At 39.9% G+C, this 15474-nt stretch overlaps 2 protein-coding genes across 2 annotated transcripts; one reads left to right on the top strand and one right to left on the bottom strand.

Annotated features, from left to right (window-relative positions):
* Positions 1-115: 115 nt before the first annotated feature.
* depdc4 (DEP domain containing 4) lies at positions 116-6336 on the bottom strand. Its single transcript, XM_079623885.1, has 9 exons — positions 6097-6336; positions 4500-4905; positions 4272-4423; positions 2919-3111; positions 2610-2836; positions 2392-2534; positions 1916-2041; positions 1745-1823; positions 116-1659 (listed from the first exon to the last, which is right to left on the bottom strand). Exons 1-9 carry the CDS (start codon positions 6215-6217, stop codon positions 1460-1462), a joined length of 1647 nt encoding a protein of 548 aa, XP_079480011.1. The 5' UTR covers positions 6218-6336; the 3' UTR covers positions 116-1459.
* Positions 6337-6801: 465 nt separating this feature from the next.
* On the top strand, positions 6802-14675 carry usp44 (ubiquitin specific peptidase 44). The gene is made up of 7 exons (XM_079624019.1): positions 6802-7125; positions 8901-9163; positions 9438-10706; positions 12133-12328; positions 12767-12875; positions 12966-13171; positions 14133-14675. The coding sequence occupies exons 2-7, from the start codon at positions 8987-8989 to the stop codon at positions 14261-14263; spliced, it is 2088 nt and encodes a 695-aa protein (XP_079480145.1). The 5' UTR covers positions 6802-7125; positions 8901-8986; the 3' UTR covers positions 14264-14675.
* Positions 14676-15474: the final 799 nt, after the last annotated feature.

Below are 15474 nucleotides of genomic sequence, written 5' to 3'. Positions count from 1 at the left end.
GGGCACATCTTTCAAAATGTTCATGTTATAAGAATTTTTTATAAGCTCTCATAAGACAGTAAGTTTGAACCTGCAACTTAAATAACTAAATTCTTAAAAATACAAAACACAAAATAGAGTCAAAATGTTAGCGTTTGCAAGTAGTATTTTAATGAGTTTTAAATATCAGAAAATTAAAGTGCATCTAAAAAATAATAATCTAATACAATACAATAAGTAAATCAACTTCATTAGTTCAAAGTACCAGTTATGAAATTTAATTCACTTTCTGTTCAATTACGTAATAAATACCATTGATATGCAACACCACATTTAATCCAGTGCATTCAGTCGTCATTTTGGAAGTTCAAATAACTTCTGCAATTAAATCTTCCCTTTGTATTTCTGAATAATTACACCTATTATGAATAATTACACCCTATTATGCTACCTTTTTTCAATAAAAATACATTTAAAATCAGCAGTAGACATTTATACGAAGTACAGTAATATATGAGGTCAATATTCATTAAAAAATTAAGTAAATAAGTGAACCAAGAAAGAGCATAATTTGAATCTTTACCTTTAAGGCATAGGTATCCATTCCTCAATTTCAAGTGCAGCTAAAACTAGTTCTAATAGCTTGAAAAAACCTGAGCATATCGCACAATTCAAGTAATCCTATACTGAGGTGAAAACAGTATTCACTCGCCTGATTAAATCTATGTAGTGTTCAGTAGTGATTAGCGGTTTCATTATAGTATTAATACTTGTAATAACTGTCCTGCTTATAAAGCTTCTATAAATCAGACTATTTGCAAATCAGGTAAAACCTAATTTTACAGTGTCCTTGTTACACATTACTTTACACATTTACTGTAGTAATAACTATACATGATGCACAGTTGGGTAAAGTAATGTAATTTACACTATTGCGAAACAGTAACTAATTCCATTACTTACCGTAATTACTTTTTCTCACCTGGGCTGGGCTTGCTTGTTTGTTTTATCATTTTAAAAACACCATTTTACAGCAAAATTGAAATGAATAAGCCTCAGGCTGAAGGAAGCGCAAAGTCAATAAATGGGAAAGCTGTTACCTATTTAAAAAAGTAACTTCTTGTAAATTCAAGAGAAATGCGATACTTTACTAGTAACTTGAAAAAGTAATCTGATTATGTAACTTGCGTATGCGTTACATCAAACACTGATCACATGCCAAAAAACTAAAGCAAACTTAATCCTAACCCTATAGTAAGTACATGAAATTATTATTATTACCCGGTACTTAAATGTGTAATTACACTGTAATAACAAGGACACCTTAAAATTAAGTGCAAGTAAGGTTAGTAACCCTAATCTTTTAATTCCTATATTAGCCTTCAACTAATAAAAATAAGTTTAACAAACAACGCTACCTGACATAATTCTACAACCCTTACGGACTATCAAACTACGTGTATCCAGTGTTCATTGCTTTCTAGAATGAAGAGAAGAAGTGCTGGAGAAAGATCCCCGGGTGATGTTTCTGAAACCGTTTGGCCAGTCGTCTCTTCTGTTTGACGGACAGGTCGTCACTGAGAGCGATGTGGTGCATTAACTGCTTTAAGCGGTCAAGAGTGGCCTTATCTTTGTTATCCTCATACTGCTGGAGCGACACCTGCTGGCAGAATGTGAACACTGCAAAGGCCAAAGAAGTAGCTTCAGGAGACGGTAATCAAATCAATTGCGCAAATCATTTTTATTTGACTGCGAGTGAACTTACGTGCTACATTATCTAGATCCCTCCCTTGCTGCAAGGTTTGTAGAGTCCTCCTCACAGCCTCAATCAATGACAACGGGGTCTAGATGCACAGGTATGAACGGAAAAATGATTTAAACATTCTGTGATTTGAACAGAGCATTCAGAGATAATGTATTTGTAAAAAGGGCATACCTTAAAGAGCTCAGTGCGATTATCCATGAGGAACAGCAGTAGTTGCTCACACTGGACTCGAGTCATTTCTTTACTCTGGATCACAGCCTTCACAAACGTCTTGCTGACCAAAGCACGGTTCTCAATCTGTTTCAACACAAAAGTGTTATAGTACGCATTCAGACGTTTTTTTTCTTAATTCAAACATGTTAAAAATAACCAAAATTATAAAGTATAACATATATTTTAGACGAAAATGCATGGTAGTGTTAGTGTATAAATAATACAATAATTCATCTTTTTTTGTGTTAATGAAAAATTAATTAAAGGGGAAAAAAAGATGAGACACACACACAAACACACACACACACGATATTTGAAATTTATTTGAGAACTACATTTATCTGAGTATTTTCTATGCTGATACAGAAAAGGGTTTTAATCAATCAATCAATCAATCTCATGCGATGGTTTAAACAGGCTGAACTCTTGATCACCTGCTTGTGCAGTCTGAAAGCTTCATTATCTGCGGCGGCTGCCATAAAGCCCAACAGTCTGCGTAACTCGTCTCTGCTCGTGGACTCCAACATCTGCAGACAGAGCTGAGTCGCTCTCAAAGCATCCTGACCTCTCCCACAATCTACACACAAAGATCCTTCTAAATGAACAGCCTCGAACACAAACGACATTGAGCCCGTTGTGTTCCACAAATTACCCAAAAGATGTAGGATTCCAGTCTGGATGTCCGTGTAGCGGCCTGGCAGTAGTGGAGGTCTCTCTGGGCTGTTGTAATACTTGGCGATGGTGTCGAACAGCAGTCTCTTATGCTTCCCCTCCCCAGATGATGCATTCTGCTGGATGAGCTGCTCACTGGCGACCACGATTAACTGATCTGGGAACAGCTCAAGACAATCCACCGCTGCCACCAGCCAAGAGTCCAACCTTCGAAGAGATGAACGACACAGGTGAACCCACAAGAAAAACATGAATCTGAATGTGACGGCATTGAGTATTGCGCACTGACTCATGGAGGTTGAGACTCTCTGAGACTTCACGATCCACGCAGGGGTTGGAGATGACCAGGTCGCCGTGGTTGCGCAGAGATGAGCGCAGGGGCTCCGGTTTGGCAGGCGAGGTCAGAATACAGTCCAGCATGGAGATCTCAACCACCTGTAGCAACTGAAGTAACGTCTGCTGCCTCCAAACGTCCCGCACCACTGAGACAAACACACAAAGAGAAGACATAGTAAGGGCTGGTAGTATAAGTCACGCATCTTTCTGCATTGCTGTCTAATAGTTTGTCAATGTTTTTCACCATCTCATGCCATGACAATTGTGTCTTTAAGATATGTCAAGTTAAAACTAGTTTTAAAGTTGAGTTTTAGCACATAGCCATGTTTAATGTGCTAAAACTCATCTTGTAAATGGAACAAAAACACTAACAAAAAAACTTTTTGGTAAGTTTTATTACCAAATTTCTTATTTTTTATATAATTTGATCAATTATAAGCTTTCATTAACAACACAAACACCCTAAAGATCACCTACGAACCTCAGTTTGGGAAACGCTGCTGTTCGTTCAGTATAGGCTACTATTATTAAAAAATAATACAACAAGCAAGCTTTGCAAAAATAAATGTCTCTGATATTATATTCTACACAGTTTAATAGTTTTAAATGGTTAAAAGTAAAAAAAAAAAAAACAGAAAAAAAAGCAGACAGGCCATATTAGACCAGCATTAGACAACGTCAGACCTGATTAAAACACAAAACCAATTTAGACCTTGACATACCTTCAAAAAACCACTTTAGACACCATTTAAACCTTTCAGACCCATTTTGATCTCAACAGACACCTAATCAGACTCTATTAGACAATACACTGACAACACACTACATTCAGAACCCCAAGAAACCATTTCAATCTTTGCTTGAACCTCCTCAGGCCCGTTCAGAACTCATCAATAGACATCAAGAGACAATAATAGACTATATCTGAACCCCAAGAACCATTACACCACAAGAGACATTCAAGAAAATAACACTTTAGACTTCATTTAAACCTCTTCAGACTCATTTACATCTCAACAGACACCAAAAGACCCCATCAGACTCTTTCAGACCACAATAGTCTACCAGAAACAGCCATAGCCTTGCCCTGTGATCATGTAAACTAAAGGCTATATGAAAAGGCCAAGCACTTAAATAAGCTCCACCCCAACTTATTTACATTACTATATCAACACAGTGAGGAAATGTACTTCTAACAGTTCTCCTGATAAGTGAATACAACACATTTTGTATGGTGAAAAAGACTTTAAATGCAAATGCAATGATTGACAATGAATGATTGATGCTAAATTATGAGCAGTTTCACCTTTTTTTGAGAGGAAACTGTTGGAAATTGCAGCACGATGTAGATCAGAGGGCACGGATGGGTGCAGGTTTATATTCTTCAGTAGTCTCTCCACTCTTCTGTCTGATGATCCAAGAACCAAAGGGTTGGAGATCGTCTGCATTTCTCCAAACCTACAAACAAACAACATAAAACACTTAAGTACTACAAATTAAACGTTTAGATGCGTCAATGATTCAAATGCTTTACCTTGAGGAGGTCTTCCACTTTCCAGTTTGTTTGTCAGGAGTCTGGTTCTCACCGCCACTGTACCCCTTTTTGGCCGATCCGTCCAGGAAGCGGTACAGGCTGCAGCTGGAATCCTCAAAGGTCATTTCTTTTTCTCGTCTGAAGAGCTTCATCCCGATGGGTTCGAACACTCTAGACTCCATTAAGGCTTGGCAGAGCCTGGCAGCTTTGAGACGGGACACTTCGGTGGAGCAGAAATAGATGTTCTGCATGAGGTGGCTCAGAACCACGTCCACCGCATCAGAGCCGGTGAAGCAGTCAGGATGGACGCGCAGGTGCTGTCTGCGGGGTCGGAGCTCCACCTGCGACCGCAGGGCTTCAATGATGTTCTGCCACAGCTGAGTGGCCCTGAAGGGCCCAGAGAAACCTAAAAAACATCAGGACAAGATGATGAAGTCTTCATATATGAACAAAAAGTACCAAAAAACATGTTTACTGAGCATGTTACATGGTAATAATAATAACATGCTTTATGACACGTGCCATTGCAGTACCATTTCGTAATTTTCATAATATCTATAAAGTAGACATCATATTTATAAGTAATATAGGCAGTTTGTCAGTATTTGATTTGAATTCAACCTCAAACGAACACATAAAAGACATGCCAAAAGAACACACGGAGGTGTACTATGGCTCGCTGGAACAAAAATGGAGAATCTGTAATTTATTCTTTATATTTAAAACATTTTCAGACCTTTTTGTTTACAAAAAAAATAGAATGGATGTTATCTTTTTAAATCTTGAGGGAAGATAAATTTGAGTGCCATCTGCATATAGATGAAAAGATGCATAGGCTATTTATCAAAAAATAGAGGCAAGGAGAGCATACAGGGAAAACAACACAGGTCCAAGTATTGATCCCTGTGGAACACCACAACCAAGAGGTGTGTTGGAAGATGAGTGCTCTAACCCTAACCCCAGACGAACTTACACTTGGTGAAAAAAGAACATGAGGTTTATGACAATTTTTTGTGATTTTTTTTATATAAAATGTACTTTTTTTAAATATACAAAAATTAAATATAATTAAAGTACACATCAAGTGCACATTCAAAACGATTAGCCTAAGCAATATTATTTCACAAAGAGTGGTATTATCATCTGATATATCACTGTAACGTTACCTTTCCAACACTTTTATACTTTGTGTCTTTATAAACAGTATACTAATGCTGTTTCAATATAGTTATGACGGAAACAGGTCACCATAAACTATATTTGACTATTCGTTGCACAAAAGACTCATTCATTTAAATTAAAGGTTCATTTAAATTTAAAGGTTCATTTAAATTAATATAAATTGTCTAGTTTAAAAAGTGTTATTTAACGTTAATCCGGGATGCTGAAGAACTCCATCATAATCGAAACATAATAAATAAAATGAAAACACGGTAAAAACTGTTTAACTTAACGTTAGCTGAATGACCTGATAAGGATCTTGATTCATTTGGTCTAGTTCGTTGTCAAACTGGTGGACTTTAAAGGTAACGTTCAAAAACAAACTGTACAGAAATATAAAGACTAATTTCCTATAAACGTTTGTTTGTAACGTTACCTGGCAGTTGTTTATTCTCTCTGAAACAGGTTTGACTGTTCAGTCTTCTGAACCGAGGAGTCAAATCCACCGCCATCGCGGCACCGGAAATCGCGTCACATGCCCGTTCTCTGACGTACATCGGTGCGACGAGGCTCTGATCTGGGATCAGCTGCAGCAAAACCGAATTTACATTCTGCGCGTTTGCGTGAATGAATCTGATCCTTGAAACCTGTCTCTACAGTATGAACTCACACACAGTTAGAATTGACCAAGAAAGTAATCTGTGGAACCAGGAACTGTGGAAAAAATAAGATAATCACGCCCATCCAATATATAAGATCGAACCATATTCTACTCTAATTTTTGCTGCAGAAATAAGATGCTTTTCCATCGTTCTTTTGCCATTTATTGTGTAATGTCTTTCTTTTATATGTTTGTTTGTGTGTGTGTGTGTGTGATCATTTATATTAGATTTATAGGATATGCTTTCATATAAAGGATTTTAACAGAATTAAACACATTTTAATATTTATATTTAGATATTACATTTAAATGTGGATAAATAATCAAAAAATCACATACTAATCAGAATGACCAATGACGAGCTCTATTCAATTGACTTATGGGGAATATGAGGAAATTGTATTCTGTGTGTATCATATAGAGATGGAATCATTTCATATTACATGGAATATAAAATTACAACTGAATGGTTTGGTTTCCACACGAGGACGAGTGAGATTGAGTGTGTGAAAGTGTTGCGGTGACTTGAGTCTGACTGACACGTAAACATCCGTCATCATCATACACACTGTTTAAACTGGCTCACGCGCCCTTCACGCGTTTCTGCTTTATTTAAATCTGATCATCTATTTCAAGATATTAAACGCGACTCTTTTGTTTTGAGAGGTCTGGACACCGGCTCGGGCTCGCGTGTCCTCTCCGGCATGACGTCACAGAGGGACACTCCACTCCACGCGACAAGTGTAGACAAGATGGCGCTCGCTGTTGTGCCACAGAAGTAACCAGTGCTTGACGAAAAATCAGGTTAGTGGAATATCACCTATTTTAAACAGCTCCGATCTAATCGCGTTTATACCAGTGGCGGAAATAAAACACAATCAGTGTATTTCACTCGCCCAGCACCTCTTTCTCACTCCTGTGCTGTGTGATTTTAGCATTAGCACACTAGCATCCCGTGTGTTGGTTAACTTTCCTCTATAACAGGCTCATTAGAGACACTAAAAAGGCTGAGCTGCTCTGAGCTCAGCTGTTAACCGGGTTAGCTCTTTGAAACCATGTTGATGAAGGAGTTAGATAGCACAAATCACCATTCACCGTTCGCGCGCCTAAACACCTTCAAAGTCAAACTGAGTTTAACTAGTTAAATGAGATCAATTTGGTTGTCCATCCTCGATTAAATACAATAACGTTACCAGAACTGAATCCGAGTTATAAAGACAAGCACTGACTGTGCAGTAACAACTTTTACAAAAGCAATGTGCCTAGGCATATTTAACCTTCTAATTGAGACTAATGTCAACAAACTAGATGTATTTCTAACGTGACTAGTTTGTGTTTTGTTAAACACACGTGGGGCCCCGAGGAACTGGGTGTTATTTTGGACGTGACATAGATTACCAGGCATCTGTGAAGCTAAATAAGGGACATTTGCATTTGCTTAAGCCGGGTTGTTTACATGCGAAGCCAGTTACTTACTGATGTTTAAAGTGCCTTATTTAAGTTTTAAAATACGGGGATTCTTTTGAAGCATCAAGATACTGTCGTGTTTTTTGGTCATAGCACCATGGAAATACCTTTTTTATTCATACATATAACGTTACCATTACATGTACCATGGAAATACTGCGGTACTTGTATTTTGAGTGACATGTAAATACCATGTTATTTGAATATTGTAGTGATATGTTTCAAAATACAACAGTATTTCCAGTTGGTTGAGTACCATGGTAGTATTCTGATATTGATGGTACTTTTTGAATTACCTTTGAGGACCTTGAAATGGTAATCACTCTGTATCATAGTGTATTTCACCCTACCTAGGTAATACTCTTCTGGAGAAATACAGATTGTTAGTTTCTGTGGTAGCTCTTATTTGTGTGTGTGTGTGTGTGTGTGTGTGTGTGTGTGTGTGTGTTTAATGACTGGAATAGATTCATCCTCCTGTTGTGTCAGATCAACCGTGCTCCTGAGCAATAGTTTTATGATGGTTCTGTTAAATTGCTGTCTTGATATTATCTAATGTACACTGTCTATCTCAGGGTTAATTTGATACATAATCAGAGTCACAAAACACTGAAGAAGACCTTGGCTTGTACCATCGCACAATCACTGCCGTCCAAAAGTTTTGGGTAGATACGTTGTTTTTTTGTTGATTTTTGAAGAGAAGTTTTCTGTACTCACCAAGGCTGCATTTATTTGATAAAATACATTAGAATTGTAAATTATTATTATAATTAAATATAACTCTTTTCTATTTTAATATATGTAAAAATATAATTTATTCCTGTGATGCAAAGCTGAATTTTCAGCATCATTACTATATTCTCACATGATCCTTCAGATATAATTCGAATATGCTGATTTGTATGTGGAAACCATGGTACATTCTTTCACAGTTATTTGATTAATAGAAATTTCAAAAGAACAGCATTTATTGACATTTTTGTAAGAATGAAAAAGTTGTTACTGTCACTTTAAAAAGATAAAAAATCTTACTGACCTTTAAAATCGTTGTGTAAGTACTGAAATAATGAATGATATGTCTTTAAAACAACATGCGTCCATCTTTTTTTCTGCAGATTAACCATCATGCCTTGGGAGGTGCTGGTTTCGCTGCTGGCTGCCGTCACCACGGTGATGTGAAGAGGGGCGGTGACCGACTGTGATGGACAGGTGTAAGCACGTGGGTCGCCTAAGACTCGCGCGGGACCACTCGATCCTGAACCCGCAGAAATGGCACTGTGTGGACTGCAACACCACAGAGTCGGTGTGGGCATGTCTCAGCTGTTCGCACGTAGCGTGTGGACGCTACATAGAAGAACACGCGCTTCAGCACTTTAAGGTATGTGTTACATACATGTAATTGATGTATTGTTTAAAGCCATATAAATAGATAAGGCATCAAATAGTTTAATTTAGTTTACTGAGGAAAAAAGTATTGATTTTCTTTTTGACGTTAAAATGTGTGCTCCCGTCTCAGCTTAAAGTAATTTATTGGTTGATCTTGAAATTATACACTTTACCTTTAGATATAAACTATCGCGAATATCCATATTTTGTCTTATTTTATAAGGATGTAGATATTGTATTCATATTGAAGTTTGATTTGTTCATAGGAGGAGCATCACCCTTTGGCCCTGGAGGTGAATGAATTGTATGTATACTGCTACTTGTGCGACGACTACGTGCTGAATGATAATGCGACGGGTGATTTAAAGCTGCTGCGTAGCACACTAAGCGCCATTAAGAGCCAGTGCTATGAAGTCACCACACGCAGCGGGCGCACCTTGCGCTCATCCTCCGCCGCCGGAGAGCAGCTGTCAACCAGCACGCAGGAGCTGCAGTTGCGCGACGAGGACCGCATGTTCACGGCGCTGTGGCACCGGCGCCGTGCTCTGATTGGTCGCGTGTTCCGCTTGTGGTTTGTACAAACGGAACGGGGAAGGACGCGATTGGAGGAGGAGCGGCAGCAGGAGGAAGAGGAGGAGAGGAAGCGGGAGGCGCGGGAAAGGCGGCGGCAACTCAAACGGCAGCTCAAAGAGGAGCTGGAAAGCGCACCTCCGAGGAAGAGCCATCGCATTCGGCGCCAGAGCCTAAAAGCAGATTCTGCGGATCCCGCGGCAGTGCCGGCCAATAGAACCAAATCTGTGAGGCGTAGGTCTGCTCCTGCTCGCGTCTCCACCCGTACTCCACGAACTCGTAGAGAGAGAACGCCTCAACAGAGGCAGCGTCCACAAACCAAGGCCAAACGGTCCCGGGCCCAACCTCCCAAAACAGGTGATTCGCCTATTAAACGGCGACCCACCGTAACTCCAGGAGTGACGGGTTTGCGCAATCTTGGCAATACTTGCTACATGAACTCAATTTTGCAAGTTCTGAGTCACTTGCATGTATTCCGGGAGTGCTTTTTGAGACTGGATCTGAACCAGGCGCTGGAACTGCTAGCCTCGGCCGTCAGCCGCAAGTTAGGACTCTCGGCTCAGCGCGTGACGCAGCCCAAAGGCTCTATCCAGTGGTCGGGGCTCAGCGGAGGGGCCTCCCGTTCACGAAACATGGAGCTTATACAACCCAAGGAGCCCAGCTCCAAACACATCTCGCTTTGTCATGAGTTACACACACTGTTCCAGGTTATGTGGTCAGGCAAGTGGGCTCTGGTGTCCCCATTTGCAATGCTGCACTCCGTGTGGCAGCTGATCCCGGCGTTCCGGGGTTATGGACAGCAGGATGCACAGGAATTTCTTTGCGAACTTTTAGATAAAGTCCAGCATGAGCTGGAACGGACCAGAACGCTTACACCTGCCACTGTCCCAGCCAATCAGAGACGGCTTATCAAACAGGTGCTCAGTGTGGTCAACACCATCTTTCATGGCCAGCTCCTCAGTCAGGTAATGGGTTTCCAGATAATCACATCAGCTGATTAACATGAAACATTAGGCCAGCAACAAACTCTATGCAAGTGTACAGACTTAGTCAAAGCACTGCAAGGGTGCTTAAAGTGTTCGTTCAACCAAACATTTTAATTATTCAATAATTTGCTCACCCTCAAGCCCATCCTAGGTGTATATGACTTTCTTCTTTCATCCAAGCACAGAGTTATATAGTAAGCTTTAATGGGAGTGAATAGAGCTTGAGTTTTTGAAGCTCCATACAAGCACATCCATCCATCATAATAAGTAATCCATACGGCTCCAAGAAGTTAATAAATGCCTTCTAAAGAGATGCGTTTTTATAAGGAAAATGTCCATAATGTTCCCCAGTTTGTTTGAACCGCGAGAGTCGTCTACTCTAACCTAACCTTTAACCTCCTACGTCGGGTCAGAGGTCACTCTTCCGCTTGAATTCGACTCGCGTACGGCCGTTACCGGAAGCCAGTGATTATGGTTTATAAATATGGGTATTTTTCGCTTCAGAAGGCCTTTATTAACCCCCTGGAGTGTATGGATTACTTTTATGATGGATGGATAGATGTGCTTTTTTGGGGGCTTCAAAATCTAAGGTATCATTTATTCCCATTATAAAGCTTGGAAGAGTCAGGATATTTTTAAATATAACTCAGATTGTGTTTGGCTGAAAGAAGAAAGTCATAAACCTAGAATGGCTTGAGGCCGAGTAAATCATGGGATAGTTTTCATTTTTGGGTGAACTATCCTTTAAAGTTTGGCCAATAGATCACAAGGGTGTACACTTGCTTAACTTGCTTTGGCGGTAACCAAACTTAATCAGTACTCAAGGGGGTGATAGTTGCATTCAAATGTTAGTTACCTTTAGTGTCTTGCTTTGGCATGTTAATGGTTCACCTGAAAGGCCTTGTTCTAAATGGTGTGTTCATGAAGTCCACAAGGTGTTCAATCGCCTGGAGGGCCAAAATCCTGCAGTAATCCTGAAGACCGTTATCAGCTGGTTCAGGTGTTTTATTGGGGTTGGAGCTCAACTCTATAGGACAGTGGCCCTCCAGGAGTAGGATTGTGCACCCCGCCATATGCTGTCCCATTTGACATTTCTAGGTTTCAGAGGGGTGCTCACAAGTGCCCCTCCTGTTGAAGCTGCAAAGTGCACATCAAAGACGACTACCCGACAGTCAAGGACGACAAGGGCTTAGGGCGGCATTTGGCATAGGACCAAGAAGAACAGTGTTTACACTGCACCTGTTGTATTCTCAGTGTTGCTGCATGTTCTTGCATTCTCTGACAAATTTCGTATGCTTCTACGTGTGCACGCTTGATTTAATTTGTGTTGACATTGTTTCCTCTTTAAGCATTTTACACATTTAACATTCAGTTTGGCTTAAAATCCCTGTGTCTCTTCTTGTAGGTGAGGTGTTTAGCATGTGATCATCGCTCAAACACAATAGAGCCCTTCTGGGATCTTTCTTTGGAATTTCCAGAACGTTATCACAGCAACAGTAAGGATGCTGCACTGGTTCCATGTGGGTTGACGGAGATGCTGGCCAAGTTTACAGAGACAGAGGCTTTGGAGGGAGCCATATATGCTTGCGACCACTGCAACAGTGAGTTGGAAACATGCCAACATGTAATGTGACTGTAGGGAAACATTGCAGGATAATAAATAGCCTGGAACTTGAAAGGGATATCATGGCCCTCCAAGGTGAAGTGTGTTATTTCTGCACTAGTGCAGTTTTTTCCGCACCCCAAACACTACCAAGTGCTAGTCTTCAATTGGCCAGCTAAATAGATAACCCCGCCCCCAAACTCGCATAATTAACTGAGCCTAAAGCTCTCGTCAAGCCAATATTTAGAAAGCATCAGTGTTTACTTTTTCAGAATATCAGCCGTCTAATGGCTAACTTATAGTTGTCTAAACATTAAACTGGGATAAAATTAGAACACACTTCACTTTTAAGTTTTACCTCAAAGGTTTAACGCTCCTCCCAAGGAGGCAATCCCACTTGATCATCAAAAAGTTCTCGTTTTTCTGTCTCTTTAAGGCAAACGACGGCGATTCTGTTCAAAGCAAGTGGTCTTGACTGAAGCTCAAAAACAGTTGATGGTTCACAAACTGCCTCATGTTCTCAGACTGCACCTCAAACGCTTCAGGTATCCACACAAGCACACGAAACCCTCGATTTTCCCAACTTTGAGGTTTCTGTCGTCAAGTTAGATGTTAACGTGTACGTGTGTGTTTAGGTGGTCCGGGCGAAACCACAGGGAGAAGATTGGCGTGCACGTTCAGTTTGAGCAGGAGCTGAACATGGAACCGTACTGCTGCAAAGACTCCAGTAACTTACCCCACCCGCAACACTTCCTCTACCAACTCTCTGCTGTCGTCATGCACCACGGGAAGGGATTTGGCTCCGGCCACTACACTGCCTTTTGTTATAATACAGAAGGAGGTAAAACATTCTTCTTTTCATCTGCCACGTCAGAATAGTCCAGTCTGTCAATCTGTTTTGCATGGTGAAGATACATTATTTGTTAAAAAGGTAGCTACACACAGTACTTTTGTTTGACTCGTGCAAGTGTACCAGAAATGGCTTGATGTTACTAGTGTAAATGCAAAACCAGAAGTACATCTGCATAGAAAAGTAGTCCCTTCATTAAAGGACCATTTATAACATTTCTAAGCTAAAAAAAAACACATTATAATCGCTTTAGCAACAAATACAAAAGGTACATTTATGCTTTTAAATGCTCCGGAATAGACTTCCATTGTAAGTGAATTAGCGCAAGTACAGATGCTATGCATAGTTCTTAAAGTCCCCCTTGTATCCCTTTAAAACTCATCTTTGATCACCAAAATTACATATTTAAAAGTTTTTACTTGGAAAAAATGTGTCATGCCTTAAAATAGCTTGAATGTAACTCTACACCCTTGCTTTTAGTATACGTGGTTCTATAAATATGCAGATTAGCCCCGCCTCCACTCAGTCACACCACTCAGTCACACATCTCAGAGATCCACTCGTTGACGATCACACGTTGACCTGATTGGTTACAAGGTAGTTTGTGATGTCAGAAACACCAGCGATTTCAAACTGCGTTTTTGAGACGGTCTTTGGTTCACTGCAGTTTTAAGGAGCAAATACTCAGCGATGGTGTTGACTTGTGAATTTGCACATGGTTTGTCTTAAAACATATTAAAAATTCCATATAGACATATAGACAAGATTCAAAGCTTGATTTTCACCACAGGTGAAATTTCATATATTATATTGAAACTGAAACATTTAAAATCAACTTATTAACTTAGTGAAGGGTTAGTTTTTTTGCAAGTTTAAATGAAGTTATTATAAATCTATTCAGGTAGAAGTTTGTGTTTGTGTCGTTAATGCATCTTATCCTCTTTCTTCTCAGGGTTTTGGGTGCACTGTAACGACTCTAAACTGAGTGTGTGTGCCGTGGAGGAAGTGTGTAAGGCCCAGGCTTACATTCTCTTCTACACACAGAGAAACTCTCAGGACAAAAGCAAAGCCAGTGACCTCTGACCTCCGCTGAGTAGCCAGTCAACCGCAGAGACTGTTTGTTTTGTACATTCTGTTGATATCGTTTTGAGACGGTTAGCTTGTCTCCTTTTTCTAGTGTACAGCAAATGTGGAGAGTATGTTTTTGTCACGCACACTTATGCCTTAAACTTCTACAACTGACAGATTTTGGTAGGAGGCATTCATGCAGTGATTGTAGCGTTCGTTTGTGTGCATGTACGAAGAGAGCGAGATTGTCCAAGTCGGAAGCATTAATGCCCTCATTAGTGTCTCTGTGTTTCCCTGATTGATGTCATCAAACCAAAGTTGAGTTTTGAATGTGTACCGAGCCTGAAATGTTCGTAGCGTCAGTATGAAAGAAAGTGTAAGAAACAATGTTTTCTCTCTTCATATTAAAAGTGTTTTAATATCTTCAGACATATTTTTAAAGTGCCCTGCCAAGTCAAATCAGTTTAACTCTTTCCCCGCCCGCGTTTTGTAAATAATTGCCAACGCCAGCTTTTTAAAAAAAATTCTTTTTCACAAAAGTTTCATGGCTCCCAGAATATTTTGTTGTATGAACGTCTGAACATGCAATACATCAATAGAAAGAACAGAGCCTCTGCTTTTAAACAAACAAACGAAAACCCGTTTTATTATAGCTTGATGCATTCACAACACTTGAATGTGGGTAAGTTTCATAAAAAAGGCAACATTTTGAGCAAAAAGCTGAGAAAATCTAGTTTTTGTCATAGACTACGTCAGGAAGGGATTCGGGACGAATATTAATAGTAGATCGAGTCCATCATCAATCCCCAATGCTTCACAGTCCTATACCTCATCCTTGGTCGACATTTCATTCAGTAACATTAGTCAGTTTTGATTTATGTGGTTTAATGTTGATGATCGCGTTATTTTACACATCCATATGGTGTCGCATTCGCCTGTGTTTTGATCATGAGATTCAATACTCTTTGTAAGGATATCATAACCCCTACCGTATAAAGGCCGGGACAAACCTTTTCAGCGTCGGTCGGCTTAGTTTTTCGGTGTGTTCCGCACTGTTTGCTCAAGTCAGAAGTCGTCTGTGTTTTTTTTTTGGCGTCGAGTCGTCGGTGACAGAGAGAGAGAACTCTGATTGGCTATTCAGCTTAGCGAACCAGTCAGTGCACGAGACTGAAAGCAAGCAAAATCAAAACGGTACAGAAGGCTGTTATAATTTACCTCATCTTACC

This window comes from Phoxinus phoxinus, assembly GCF_949152265.1.
Source record: "Phoxinus phoxinus genome assembly, chromosome: 9".
Taxonomy (NCBI): domain Eukaryota; kingdom Metazoa; phylum Chordata; class Actinopteri; order Cypriniformes; family Leuciscidae; genus Phoxinus; species Phoxinus phoxinus.
This window is presented reverse-complemented; position numbering and strand designations above follow the sequence as displayed.